General features: G+C 44.2%; 1 protein-coding gene across 1 annotated transcript in view; it reads left to right on the forward strand.

Moving 5' to 3' along the window:
* LOC134528499 (mucin-2) overlaps positions 1-15,871 on the forward strand; it is a 105,001-nt gene that overhangs the window by 59,764 nt on the left and 29,366 nt on the right. Inside the window, exons 3-7 of the mRNA XM_063362167.1 lie at positions 1,513-1,715; positions 3,125-3,194; positions 4,384-4,512; positions 12,938-12,992; positions 14,523-15,846. Of these exons, the coding sequence (XP_063218237.1) occupies positions 1,513-1,715; positions 3,125-3,194; positions 4,384-4,512; positions 12,938-12,992; positions 14,523-15,846 (1,781 nt within the window). The remainder of the gene's footprint in view (positions 1-1,512; positions 1,716-3,124; positions 3,195-4,383; positions 4,513-12,937; positions 12,993-14,522; positions 15,847-15,871) is intronic.

Raw genomic sequence — 15,871 nt, forward strand, 5'->3', positions numbered from 1 at the left:
GGCTTCACGCAGGCGGTTCGTGCTGCGTGTTGCGGCCACAGAACAAGAAGGGAGATATAGAAGTGTGACTCCTACAGTGGAAACTGAAAACGCGTTTTGCGCGACATCTGTTGGGTGGGCCCACAACTATTAGCAAAAACAAAAACCGGACGGACGAGTTAAACCCAACCTTTTAGGGTTTACAATATTAATTTATCTACTTGACGACTAATTGCTTGATAACAGAGATTTTTATATATTTTTTTCTTCGTAACCTAACTAAAACTAAGTGTACTTGGGAGGTGTCCTATACGCCTAGTCATGCTGGGATTAGCCATGCAGGGAGAGGGTCGCATGCATCATGTGCTAGGAGGGGATTGGCCAGCCATGGCAACGATTGGCGCCATGACTAACTCCCCTCACTCTTAAATCTAGACTATAACTAGAGATAGGTTGGGCCCAGGTAAAACCTGCATAGACACAGGGAAAACCCTGGGCACTGTCATGCGGAGTGCAAATTTGCATGCATCAAGTGCAGGAGAATACAGGAGACAGAGGAACAAGAGTCTAGCGACAGCAATGCTACCGTCCTGCAACTGGCAGCAAATGCCGATCCTCTCCGAAGTTGGCCGATCGGGAGCGCCTACCCCCTGGATGTTTGATTTCCAAGTATCTTTAATGTAACTATCCTAACCAAATCAACCGTCCACAAAGTTTTAAAGTATTTATAATGTAGCTAACCTAACCTAATTGACCATTAGTTATCATGTCCTTATCTGAAAATTACAATTTAATTAATAAATTTACTTTTATTTGCATTCATTATTCAAATATATTTATTACTTTTGAAATTATACGTGCTCGTATTTATTTTTACAAGTACAAAAAAAATTCGCACCTACCGGGATTCGAACCGGCAACCTTACAATTAGATGATAGCGCCGCTAAGCGCTCAGCCACGAGGCCATATTTGACTAATAGAAGTTTCAGATGACATATAAGATTGTGCCGCCGGCCCCGGAACGAGCGTGAGCGATGCGGCAGCCGGCCCCGGAACGAGCGTAAGCGGTGCCGCAGTTGCAGGAAGGTAGTTGCTGTCGCTAGACTCTTCTACAGAGGATGGTCTGGATGAAGTGTTGGACAGAGTAGGGAAGGGTCTACAATGAGGGGGGGTTGGTCACTTGGACTCGTGGTCCGCGTTGTATTTTATCCAGGGCTGGATTTATAGACCAGGAACGCGAGCGCCCCTGGTGGAGAGATTTTTAAACAGTGCGAGAAATACTTAATGCTGTTTTGTAATAAAAAAACATGTTCTATATAAATTAGTAGGAGATTAAAATTTTCTGGTATGCCACACCACACAATATGTGGTTAACAAAATACAGTGAATTATGTTTCACTGGTTTGTTTGCCTGATAATACCTCATGCATAACATCTCACAATCAGTGAAGCTATGTGTTTGTAAATATATTATGAAAGCTGCACTCTAGCGGGTGGGCTCGGAACTAGAGTTTCTCCCCCCGTGGTTGCAGACGCGCTGCTGGAGGACCTGCAGACCAGCGTGGCGGTGAACGGGCCGACTCCCGGGCCTGGTTCGCGCGCCTACCGCGAGGTGCGCTCCCATCGCCGCGAGGAGGTGCTGCCCTCGGACGGATACCACGTGACTCACCTGTCCGCCTCCAACCCCACCACCGTGCTGGCCGAGCGCGCCGTCAGCCCCGCGCGGCAGCTGCAGGTGCGCCATCTTGCCGTCTTCTTACCATCTTGTTTATTTATTTATTCAGTTTTTTGATCTGTAGATCCCACATGGAGGTAAGGACTCCGGGATATAAACAAGTCAATCAATACAAATATATACACATATACAAACATACTGTACAACCACAAAAACTAAATATTACAGACAGGGGCGCAACAACTAAATTTCCAAAAGGGGGGGGGGGGAAATATACCTTTTTATAAAGAATCATCGATCCCCCCTATTGAAGCGGGTGGTCCGGGGGTCCTCCACCGGGAAACTTTTTATTTCAAGGTGGAAAATGGTGCTATTTAAGCAGTTATTTATCTAAAAATGGATTACACAGCACTTTATTTGCCCACGTTTGACCCACTTCATGGTTTCAGAGGGGGGGAGGGGGGCAAAATACCCTTACCCCCTCTGTTGTTGCGCCCCTGATTACAGAGTACTTTTACATTTCAATAGTAAGAAAGAGAGAAGAAAAAAAACATGGGAACATAAGAAATGGTATAAACTCATTTCTAAGGCTCAGAGCGAAGAGTTAGTTTACAAAACTCAATATTTTTCCCCTCGTTTTGTGATGGATTTAAATAGGATTTACCAGGGTTTAGTTTTCTTATCTGTTATTAGGTCTAAGAATTCTATCAGAGAGTAGGAAGGATGTTCTAACAGAACTTGTTTGATTGTTCTTTTGAATATAGATAAATCGGTTATATTTGTGACATTTTGTGGTAATAAGTTGTAAATTTTTATGCCTATGAAATTAATAATGACGTGAATACATCTTTAAAATTGCTTCCATAGTGGGAGCAATTCAAAAAACGAATGATAACAAAATCGGGGGATACAGTTTGGTGTTGCAGCTACATATCTATCATCGCCATCCAAATTTTTATTATACCACTTGGTAGCTAAAGAATCAAGTGAGGACTGTGACGCATCGCGCGCGGTGGAGGGAGAAGCTCCGCCATTTTGAGGTCATTTTGCTGCGTTCGAGATTTCCATTTAGTACAACTTTTGACTCGGAGAAGCTACGACGTTCGTTTGGGTTTCAATCGTCAGCTCTCGTCAAAATCTATAGATAAAACATTAGTGTAAAATAGTTACAGTGAACATATATGGTGTTAAAATAAAAAATATATATAATCAAAAATATATTATGTCGACCTATACGCGATTTCTTAGTGTTCAATCATGATTATAACATTCATAAAATAGTGTATTTTATATTTTGTGTAGAAAATATTTCCTGTTACGTACACGTATTCACGTACAACACACAGCCGTGTCCATGACACAGAAACAGCCCCCCCCCCCCTTTTTTTTTTAATATCTTGATTTATGGTGAAGACATTTTCAAATAAATTGTTGTCGTTTAATTGATCTCCTCTGTGTCACTGTTGCAGCCTGGGGAGCAGCGAAGCATAGCTTACAAGCAAGTTTCTTATCAGTACAACACGAGGGAGACCCAGCCAGGTAAGATACTTAAACATTTAATGTTTTATTTCTTGAGTATCCGTGCATGCTGGTGCCTGATCATGTAAGTAAATATTAATTTAATATTAACTTGTGGAGCGTACATTTGTGACACTAATTGAAGAATGAAATTCCAGATGGACCGGATTAAAAAGAAAAAAACATAATGAATACAGTTCTTTCCCTTCATAGGTCTTTTAAACGCACAATTATTCGTCAGTATGTACTTTGTTTGCCCGCATATGACTTATGAACTGACTTTTCACATCAGCCCTGTAGCTGTTTTCACAAGTACAGTCCAGCCAAGAAAAAATTGTTCATTTTTAACACGACAGCCACGCCAAATTAGTAAAACTGCCCAAAAATTTCCAGACAGAACAGTAATCAAGTAGAGTACACCTGACTTACAACCAAGATGGCAAGATAGGGAAAGTTAGACGGGTGGGGACAAATATCTATTGCTACAAATATCTATTGCTTTCCTGTCAGTTCATCAAGTCATCCGCGGGCAGACAGAATTCACACTGACAGACAATAGTGCGTTCAAAATACTTATGCAGGAAAACTTTATTCATTATGTATTTTTGACGTGACGTCTAAGAAATCGATGAACGCCGGCTGCACGCACGAAAAGTGTCCCGTTACGCACATTGACCCGGTCCGCTGTGTCCCGTGACGCTCATTGTACGCTTGCGCCGCATCTGTCTCTCTTCCACTCGATTGGAACAACCATCGATTTGACTTTTTCGAGGCATATTAAACTTGAAACACTCCCATTCGTTTCCTACTTTTCCTATCATCGTCCTATCCTTAACAGAATAACACAGATTAGAAGAAGTTAAATAGCAAACATGTATAAAAGTTATAGTTAAAATAATCTGTTCGTTAAAGTATAAACATATTTGCACAAGTAAATTTATCAATTAAATTGTAGATTTCATTTCACTCCTTCTGTGTATCCATACAAAATAGTGATAATTCAATAAAAATGATTCAATATTATTCATAAAAGTATGCAATCATTTCATCAATGTTTTGTTATTACGTAGTCACGTTAAACTATCGTCCGTAAACCGACTTTACAGACTACCATTTTTTTTTTTAAATCCGATCCATCTGGAAATTCATGATTCAATCAGTTAGTGAATGTCTTGTAGGCATGGCTGTGAAGCTGTGCTCGTATGTGCAGTGCTCGCAGAGACTTCAGAGGCGGCCGACCCTGGCTCGGACTCGCGCCTCAGGCAGAACCTCAGCGAGCTGGACAGTCTGCTGGTGGACCTGCACCACGCCCAGAAGACCGGTCTGTCGAGCGAGCAAGGTCTGCCATCTGCCTGCTGTCACTGTGCTCATATCTCAGTAGCCTATAGCCTGGGCTATTGTACACTAGGAGCGGCATCTTTACTGTCTGGCATTTGCCTCTCCTGCACAAGCTATTGTTGTGACTGCTCATTTCTTAGTAGCCTACATGCCGGAATATTGTACAATAGGAGCGGCATCTCTACTGATTGGTATTTGCCTCTCCTGCACAAGCTATTGTTGTGACTGCTCATTTCTCAGTAGCCTACATGCCGGCATATTATACAATAGGAGCGGCATCTCTACTGACTGGCATTTTCCTCTCCTGCACAAGTTATTGTTGTGACTGCTCATTTCTCAGTAGCCTACATGCCGGCATATTGTACAATAGGAGCGGCATCTCTACTGACAGGCATTTTCCTCTCCTGCACAAGTTATTGTTGTGACTGCTCATTTCTCATTAGCCTACATGCCGGCATATTGTACAATAGGAGCGGCATCTCTACTGACTGGCATTTTCCTCTCCTGCACAAGTTATTGTTGTGACTGCTCATTTCTCAGTAGCCTACATGCCGGCATATCGTACAATAGGAGCGGCATCTCTACTGACTGGCATTTGCCTCTCCTGCACAAGTTATTGTTGTGACTGCTCATTTCTCAGTAGCCTACATGCCGGCATATTGTACAATAGGAGCGGCATCTCTACTGACTGGCATTTTCCTCTCCTGCACAAGTTATTGTTGTGACTGCTCATTTCTTATTAGCCTACATGCCGGCATATCGTACAATAGGAGCGGCATCTCTACTGACTGGCATTTTCCTCTCCTGCACAAGTTATTGTTGTGACTGCTCATTTCTCAGTAGCCTACATGCCGGCATATCGTACAATAGGAGCGGCATCTCTACTGACTGGCATTTGCCTCTCCTGCACAAGTTATTGTTGTGACTGCTCATTTCTCAGTAGCCTACATGCCGGCATATCGTACAATAGGAGCGGCATCTCTACTGACTGGCATTTTCCTCTCCTGCACAAGTTATTGTTGTGACTGCTCATTTCTCAGTAGCCTACATGCCGGCATATCGTACAATAGGAGCGGCATCTCTACTGACTGGCATTTTCCTCTCCTGCACAAGTTATTGTTGTGACTGCTCATTTCTCAGTAGCCTACATGCCGGCATATCGTACAATAGGAGCGGCATCTCTACTGACTGGCATTTGCCTCTCCTGCATAAGTTATGTTGTGACTGCTCATTTCTCATTAGCCTACATGCCGGCATATTGTACAATAGGAGCGGCATCTCTACTGACTGGCATTTTCCTCTCCTGCACAAGTTATTGTTGTGACTGCTCATTTCTCAGTAGCCTACATGCCGGCATATTGTACAATAGGAGCGGCATCTCTACTGACTGGCATTTTCCTCTCCTGCACAAGTTATTGTTGTGACTGCTCATTTCTCAGTAGCCTACATGCCGGCATATTGTACAATAGGAGCGGCATCTCTACTGACTGGCATTTGCCTCTCCTGCACAAGTTATTGTTGTGACTGCTCATTTCTCATTAGCCTACAAGCCGGCATATTGTACAATAGGAGCGGCATCTCTACTGACTGGCATTTTCCTCTCCTGCACAAGTTATTGTTGTGACTGCTCATTTCTCAGTAGCCTACATGCCGGCATATCGTACAATAGGAGCGGCATCTCTACTGACTGGCATTTGCCTCTCCTGCATAAGTTATTGTTGTGACTGCTCATTTCTCAGTAGCCTACATGCCGGCATATCGTACAATAGGAGCGGCATCTCTACTGACGCATTTTCCTCTCCTGCACAAGGCATTTGCCTCTCCTGCACAAGTTATTGTTGTGACTGCTCATTTCTCAGTAGCCTACATGCCGGCATATCGTACAATAGGAGCGGCATCTCTACTGACTGGCATTTTCCTCTCCTGCACAAGTTATTGTTGTGACTGCTCATTTCTCAGTAGCCTACATGCGGCATATTGTACAATAGGAGCGGCATCTCTACTGACTGGCATTTGCCTCTCCTGCACAAGTTATTGTTGTGACTGCTCATTTCTCAGTAGCCTACATGCCGGCATATCGTACAATAGGAGCGGCATCTCTACTGACTGGCATTTGCCTCTCCTGCACAAGTTATTGTTGTGACTGCTCATTTCTCAGTAGCCTACATGCCGGCATATCGTACAATAGGAGCGGCATCTCTACTGACTGGCATTTTCCTCTCCTGCACAAGTTATTGTTGTGACTGCTCATTTCTCAGTAGCCTACATGCCGGCATATCGTACAATAGGAGCGGCATCTCTACTGACTGGCATTTGCCTCTCCTGCACAAGTTATTGTTGTGACTGCTCATTTCTCAGTAGCCTACATGCCGGCATATTGTACAATAGGAGCGGCATCTCTACTGACTGGCATTTTCCTCTCCTGCACAAGTTATTGTTGTGACTGCTCATTTCTCAGTAGCCTACATGCCGGCATATTGTACAATAGGAGCGGCATCTCTACTGACTGGCATTTGCCTCTCCTGCACAAGTTATTGTTGTGACTGCTCATTTCTCATTAGCCTACAAGCCGGCATATTGTACAATAGGAGCGGCATCTCTACTGACTGGCATTTTCCTCTCCTGCACAAGTTATTGTTGTGACTGCTCATTTCTCAGTAGCCTACATGCCGGCATATCGTACAATACGAGCGGCATCTCTACTGACTGGCATTTGCCTCTCCTGCACAAGTTATTGTTGTGACTGCTCATTTCTCAGTAGCCTACATGCCGGCATATCGTACAATAGGAGCGGCATCTCTACTGACTGGCATTTGCCTCTCCTGCACAAGTTATTGTTGTGACTGCTCATTTCTCAGTAGCCTACATGCCGGCATATTGTACAATAGGAGCGGCATCTCTACTGACTGGCATTTTCCTCTCCTGCACAAGTTATTGTTGTGACTGCTCATTTCTCAGTAGCCTACATGCGGCATATTGTACAATAGGAGCGGCATCTCTACTGACTGGCATTTGCCTCTCCTGCACAAGTTATTGTTGTGACTGCTCATTTCTCAGTAGCCTACATGCCGGCATATCGTACAATAGGAGCGGCATCTCTACTGACTGGCATTTGCCTCTCCTGCATAAGTTATTGTTGTGACTGCTCATTTCTCAGTAGCCTACATGCCGGCATATCGTACAATAGGAGCGGCATCTCTACTGACTGGCATTTTCCTCTCCTGCACAAGTTATTGTTGTGACTGCTCATTTCTCAGTAGCCTACATGCCGGCATATTGTACAATAGGAGCGGCATCTCTACTGACTGGCATTTTCCTCTCCTGCACAAGTTATTGTTGTGACTGCTCATTTCTCAGTAGCCTACATGCCGGCATATCGTACAATACGAGCGGCATCTCTACTGACTGGCATTTGCCTCTCCTGCACAAGTTATTGTTGTGACTGCTCATTTCTCAGTAGCCTACATGCCGGCATATCGTACAATAGGAGCGGCATCTCTACTGACTGGCATTTGCCTCTCCTGCACAAGTTATTGTTGTGACTGCTCATTTCTCAGTAGCCTACATGCCGGCATATTGTACAATAGGAGCGGCATCTCTACTGACTGGCATTTTCCTCTCCTGCACAAGTTATTGTTGTGACTGCTCATTTCTCAGTAGCCTACATGCGGCATATTGTACAATAGGAGCGGCATCTCTACTGACTGGCATTTGCCTCTCCTGCACAAGTTATTGTTGTGACTGCTCATTTCTCAGTAGCCTACATGCCGGCATATCGTACAATAGGAGCGGCATCTCTACTGACTGGCATTTGCCTCTCCTGCATAAGTTATTGTTGTGACTGCTCATTTCTCAGTAGCCTACATGCCGGCATATCGTACAATAGGAGCGGCATCTCTACTGACTGGCATTTTCCTCTCCTGCACAAGTTATTGTTGTGACTGCTCATTTCTCAGTAGCCTACATGCCGGCATATTGTACAATAGGAGCGGCATCTCTACTGACTGGCATTTGCCTCTCCTGCACAAGTTATTGTTGTGACTGCTCATTTCTCAGTAGCCTACATGCCGGCATATTGTACAATAGGAGCGGCATCTCTACTGACTGGCAGTTTCCTCTCCTACACAAGTTATTGTTGTGACTGCTCATTTCTCAGTAGCCTACATGCCGGCATATTGTACAATAGGAGCGGCATCTCTACTGACTGGCATTTTCCTCTCCTGCACAAGTTATTGTTGTGACTGCTCATTTCTCAGTAGCCTACATGCGGCATATTGTACAATAGGAGCGGCATCTCTACTGACTGGCATTTTCCTCTCCTGCACAAGTTATTGTTGTGACTGCTCATTTCTCAGTAGCCTACATGCCGGCATATTGTACAATAGGAGCGGCATCTCTACTGACTGGCATTTTCCTCTCCTGCACAAGTTATTGTTGTGACTTCTCATTTCTCAGTAGCCTACATGCCGGCATATTGTACAATAGGAGCGGCATCTCTACTGACTGGCATTTTCCTCTCCTGCACAAGTTATTGTTGTGACTGCTCATTTCTCAGTAGCCTACATGCGGCATATTGTACAATAGGAGCGGCATCTCTACTGACTGGCATTTTCCTCTCCTGCACAAGTTATTGTTGTGACTGCTCATTTCTCAGTAGCCTACATGCGGCATATTGTACAATAGGAGCGGCATCTCTACTGACTGGCATTTTCCTCTCCTGCACAAGTTATTGTTGTGAATGCTCATTTCTCAGTAGCCTACATGCGGCATATTGTACAATAGGAGCGGCATCTCTACTGACTGGCATTTGCCTCTCCTGCACAGGGGCGCAACAACTATATTTCCAAAGGGTGGGGGGGGGGGGGGGTGGGGCTATACACCTTTTTATAAAGAATCATCGATCCCCCCTATTGAAGCGGGGGGTCCGGGGGGTCCTCCCCCGGGAAAATTTGTATTTCAAGGTGGAAAATGGTGCTATTTAAGTAGTTTTATTATCTAAAAATTGATTACACAGCACTTTCTTTGCCCCCGTTTGTCCCCACTTCAAGGTTTCAGAAAAAGGGGGGGGCAAAATACCCTTACCCCCTCTGTAGTTACGCCCCTGCTCCTGCACAAGCTAATGCTGTGACTGCTCATTTCACAGGCCGGCCTATTGTACCTTAGGAGCACTCTTACACGCTTTTACTTTAGCGAGTGTTGTTTATTGTCCAAAAATTAAAGTGAATATGCGCAAATTCTGTAACTAATTATGTTTTTTAAGTATTTTAATAGTAAAACTTATAAAATGGTTTAAAAATATAGATAACCAAACAATATTTGAAGTGAAACTTATTAATGGCCAGTCGGGTAAGTCGAGGCAATGACTCAGAGCGTAACGAGAAGTGCAACGCTCAGGATTGGGTGCTCTATGGAGGAGGGGGCATTACGAATAAAGTAGATGGTCAAACAAATGTAAGTAAGTCCCTTTACGGGTTTGTTGTCGTCATATTTGTTAGAACTGTTAGCCTCCAGTGTGAACCGTGATGGCCATATTTGTGTTCATAAAATATGAATGTATTCGCAACATTTGTTTTCTTCTATGAATCGAATACAGTTGTATTCGTATTTTTGTGTGAATATTCGTATTCGAATATTAAAGAATAAGAATACAGGAATAAAATATTCATATTCGCGTATTATTAATCACAAATATGCGTACATGCATAAGAGGTCTACACCTCTTATGCTGGTTTGTTTGAAAATAACTGTAATCAAATAATAGAGGGTAATGAGTGTTATTTACTTCTAATTGTAATAGTGTGTTATAAAAATGATTGATATGCTTGTAAAGTAGAAGAGATTATGTAGAAAGGTTTCTTATACGATTTGTTTGTATGTAAGTATATAATCAGCATTATTTACTACTGGTCCCGTTTTTTTTATAGACTTGTAATACTGGTTTTCTTGCATTTCAAATGTAGTTAGCAGTTTAGTAGTGAAAGAAATCGCAGTAATTTAGAATGTTCTCGGTCCATAATTTTATTTAAATTTAATACTGAACGTTGTTTTTGTTAGCAGGGGATTTGCAATATGGAGATTCTTGGTTATCTAGCTAGCTTCTACAAACACAACAATGGCATTTTAAAAGATTACAAATATTAACTCCATCGTCAATCAACTGCGTGTAAGTGAATAACGTGTTAAAGGCGCTTTCACTTGATGTTCACAACGTGTTAAGTTATGAAGATGCTTTCTACCTGCAAAGTCTGTTCAACGCAGTCATAGCGTAGAGACTGGAAAAATTCGCGAGTTCGATGACCTCTAGGATAGACTCCACAATACCCTACACACTCAGGCAAATGCCACCTGCCCATTGTCTACTGACTCGCGACACCTGTCAACTGGGACGCTTCCGATTCGATACTTTTTTGGTTGAAAGTTTTTCATTGGCTCAAAGTCCTTCAGATAAATTGTGAGTCAATCACAGAAGCAATATAAAAATACAGTTGTTTGGATTATAGCATATCATGAAATGAACCCGCAAATTTTTTCGGTCTCTGGTAATAGACATTCAGGAAGCGGACGCACATATATACATACACGAAGAAGCCAAAGAACGGCTGTCAGGCGATGGCACACGATGCGAAGCTCCTGAGAGCTGCGCCGACCCCCGTCTGACCACCGCGCAGATCCAGAACTGCGCATGCGCAGACACGAACACTGCAGGTCGCGGCGCCATCTAGTTTCTCGACGGAACAATGCTGCAATCGCGGCCCTTTTAAGAAAAAATGCTTTTTCGCGTGTTGAAGCGTTGTCTCAAGAGAAATTAATACGTAGGTACTTCACTTTAAAAACCTTATGTATGAAAATATAGTGGATGTATCTATTTAAGATAGTGACAACGTTTCAAGGGAAACAAAACGTTTTTTTTTCTTTCGACTTTGGTGAGGACACTGAAAGTCATCTTCTCAAAACATTCTCTGTAATCAAGCTGCGTCTCATGAATCAGTATTTAGAAGATTCTCACACAGGCTGCGAAATTTTACAAATATTCATTAGGTTCGACACCTCACTACCATCAAGAGCTCGTGTGTAAAGGGTTCTCTGTTATGCAACAATGATCAACATGCCAAAATCCGTTACTTAGTGATGAAAAATTCGAAAAACGTATTATATTGCGACCTAATTAATCATTCAATTCATAAGTGAGTGTAGCGTAGTAAAGCGAAGAGGAGAAAATGTGATTAAGTTTTATTAAGTTGGTATAAAATATAATTATAATGAAGTTATATAAGACACATATACTTAGTTTGGTGCACAATTAAATTGTTTCAAAATGAAAGGAGAATTTTAATTTCTTATAATGTTATAATATTACATCATTCTACTAGTTTTATTACTACAAAAAAATGGTTTCATCACAAATGTTTTTCTAGTATAACTTACTACAGCTTTTAAATTTTTTTTTCTTAAAATGTTGAAGTCCTGTTATTTTTATTTCCTTGCATGTTTAAAGCACTCGAAACCATTTCTTTCCAACTAAATAAGCATAACACGTTATTATAATTTTATTTTAGTTTTCTATTCGTGTAATACTAGGTACAAAGAATTATCAGTTTAATTTTTTTCCTTGTAAAACTTTAATATTATACTGAAATATCATGTGTTTATATAGTTTTAAAGACACTGATTCAATTAAAATTTTATACGCGACTATTTTTGTTTATGCTACATTTTGTTATGGTACATTTGTGTGCAATTTACTTTTGCAAAGAAATAATGGTTACCTATATTATATTTTAGGTGATTGAAATATTTAGTATGTTTTTGATTCTTAAAGAGCATATTTTAGGGATAGGGTGGACTGTTTGAGTGTGAACCATAAGTATTCTATGATGTTTGGTAGTTCCCAAAATTGTGGTCTAGCTCAAAAAAACCGTGTGAATACCAATAAAGGTGGTAAATTTGCGTATTCGCTAAAATGCGAATACGAATAGGCGAATTTGAATATTTGTACATATATCCAAACACGAATATTAATATTTCATTCGTGTATTCGTATTCCCTTATGCAAATACGAGTATATTCGTATTCACGCCTGTAACTACGAATATCTTCATAATCGTATACATGTAAATTCTTTTTGCAAATACATTCGTATTTACGAATACAAATACGTACATCACTGTGGTGGACCCCCCCCCCCCTCTCCACCCAATTGTGTAATTTATATTTAGTTACGCCATTTATGTGAATTAGTGAATATTTTGTTTGTCCATTCAATATATTGTAGATGTGTAATTTTTTTTTACTTCCAAGGCACGTGCAGTGCAGGCCATACGCTTCCCCCCCCCCCCCCCCATGAATGTGAGAGTATTATGATGATAATAATAGATTTTTTTAAAAATTGTATAGTGTTTGTAACTGCATCACGTGTGTTGTTGCAGTGACGTCATCAAGCGGCGTGGTGCCCAGCAGGAATGGCGTCAACTCGGGATTGCTGTGAGTATTCGCCGGCGGTTCACTGCTTTATGGTCACGTGACTTTGCTTTTGTTGCAACGCAATCCGCCAGCGTTATAAAACAAATTACAAGTGCTTCTAACTACCAACTGACTCGTTCTGTGCAGCTAAACAACGAGAAGAGTCCGGAAAAATTCGCGCTTTCATGACCTCTAGGATAGACTCCACAATTCCCTACATACTCAGGCAAATGCCACCAGCTCATTGGCTACTGACTCGTGACACCTGTCAACTTGTACGCTTGCGATACGATACTTTTTTGGTTGAAGGTTCTTCATTGGCTCAGAGGCCTTCAGAGAAACTGTAAGCCAATCAGAGAAGCAATATAAAGGTACAGTGGTTTAGATTCTATCATATCGTGAAATGAATCCGCGAATTTTTCCGGTCTCTACGAATGGGTGCTAATTGTCTCGGAATTCGGGCAATGGTCGGTATTTTGCTAATTACAATACCTTAAATAAAAAGTATTGAAACGTACATTTTCAATGGGTGCGTTTAGCCTACTACTTAACTTGTTAATATAAACCTCGCCACAACAATCATACATATTTTATGTCAATTACAGTTAGTTGACTAAAGGGGCTTGAAGACTCGTAATAAAAATTTAAAAGCTGCACGTATCTATTAAATAGTCCATACGCACGCCAGGTACCTTTATTTTATTGACGTGATAAACGTCTTATAAATTGATGAACGCCAGCTGCACGCACGAAAAAATGGCACTTACAGCCTGAGCCGAGCGTGCAAGAACCGGCTAACCACCGTGCGAGAAAATCTTCTATAATATCAAACAGGTTAAGGCGGGGTATTTTTTACTAATTGTTTGTGATTATATTTAAACAAATTATTTAAATTAAATTTGCAAAGAACTGTGAATAATATTTGAAAATTAAAAAGTATGGAATTTTTCATAAATGTTTTCTTATGACATTATCACGTAAACTATCGTCCGTAAACCGACTTTACAGACAACCCCCCTTTTATAATAAGATATTATTATTATAAGGTGTTATAACTTCAAAAGTATTTAACCTATTATAATTAGTATATACTTTGAATATATATACTGTATAGAAGTCGCCAGCCCAGGTTAAAATTTCTAATACGGTTTTGAGGTAGTTGGTTAATTCACCGCCGCAATCGCCACCATCTCTAGGGCATCGACTTGTGGTGGTCCCTAGCGGACAAGTGTCGAACCCTTCAAACACCCCTTCCCCCTCCCGTTGAACGACCTTGAGCTGCAGTGAATGATAGGTGGGGGGTGCGGGGAATGACAGCGGGCGACAGTGCTGCGCTCTAACGTGCAAATAACAACTAAGACGATACAGGGCGTTACGGCAGCGCACTGCAGCGGTGAAGTTCCCAAGCTGCTCATCATACACTTCTGAAAAACGTAGAGTAAATCCCATCCACTCGCGACTTCTATACAGTATATATATTCAAAGGTATATATGTTAATGTTGTTAAGTCGAGTGTGGGCCAGACCGTAGAGCGCATGCGCGGTGCTGCAGGGAGGACATCTCGGCGGCGCCCGGGCACGTGTCCCGAGTCGTGGAGCAGCGCACCTACACCACGCGCTACGCCGACCAGCCCGCCAGCCCGAGGCTGCAGCCCAAGAGGTCGACCTCGGCCCAGCGCGAGCTCACGTACGGCGTGATCGAGCCGCGCCAGGAGTCGCCGCGCGCCCCGCGCCGCGAGGTGAAGGCAGCGACCCCGCCGCGCTCGCAGTACCGCGACAAGTCGCCCTCCAACCAGCGCTTGAACCGCGAGATGTACTACGAGAGCAGCAAGACCTCGCGCGTGCGCGAGCCGTCCCCGCCGGCGCCCAAGCGGGGCGTGTCCCCTGACGGTTACCCCGGCTCCAAGGTCACCAGCGTGCGCAGCTACACCAGCACCCCGGGCGAGCCCTACCCAGGCCCCAAGGGAGCCTACCCCGGGGACTCCCCCACCTCACTCGGCAGCTACAGCTCCACACAGGTCGTCAGGGACACACGCACCTACACCGGAGGGTCCCCGGCGACCCACGACGGGGGTTACCCCGCCTCCAAGGTCACCACGGTGCGGACATACGCCGGGGACTCCCCGACGCCGCTGGACAGCTACGGCTCCGCCCAAGTCATCAGGGACACACGCACCTACACCGGGGGGTCTCCGACGACCCACGACGGCGGATACCCCGGCTCCAAGGTCACCACGGTGCGGACGTACACGGGAGACTCCCCAACGCCGCTGGACAGCTACAGCTCTACCCAGGTCGTCAGGGACACGCGCACCTACACCGGGGGGTCTCCGACGACCCACGACGGCGGATACCCAGGCTCCAAGGTCACCACTGTGCGGACGTACACGGGAGACACCTCGCCACGCGCGGATGACTACCCCCCAGGCAGCACCAAGGTGACGACGGTACGCTCCTATACCAACGTGGTCCCTGGCGGGAGGTCCCCCTCACCGGTGGCAGAGGCTCCCCGACAGACGCCCTACCGCTCACCGTCGCCGGTGCAGTTCCAGCCGCCGCAGCCCAAGGTGACGACCACGGTGCGCACCTACACGTACGAGCTGCCGGGGGACCCGCCCCACCAGCCCCAGCCCCAGGCCCGGTACCCGGAGCGCGAGCCCTTGGTGGCACCGCCCGAGCCCACCGTCATCACGTACAAGTACTCGAGCCACTCGTCGCACCACACCAACACCAGGTTCCCCACGGGGCCGGGGGAGACTCCCGAGGACCGCGAGCCCTTGCTGCCTCGGCCCTTCCCCACGGCATCACCCGGCCCAGGAGACACCCAGCCGCCCAAGAGGCTGGACGAGCTGATGGCCTCCTTCTCCGACACCGAGGTGAGCACTCCCACCACCACTTACG

This window comes from Bacillus rossius, chromosome 1, assembly GCF_032445375.1.
Source record: "Bacillus rossius redtenbacheri isolate Brsri chromosome 1, Brsri_v3, whole genome shotgun sequence".
Taxonomy (NCBI): domain Eukaryota; kingdom Metazoa; phylum Arthropoda; class Insecta; order Phasmatodea; family Bacillidae; genus Bacillus; species Bacillus rossius.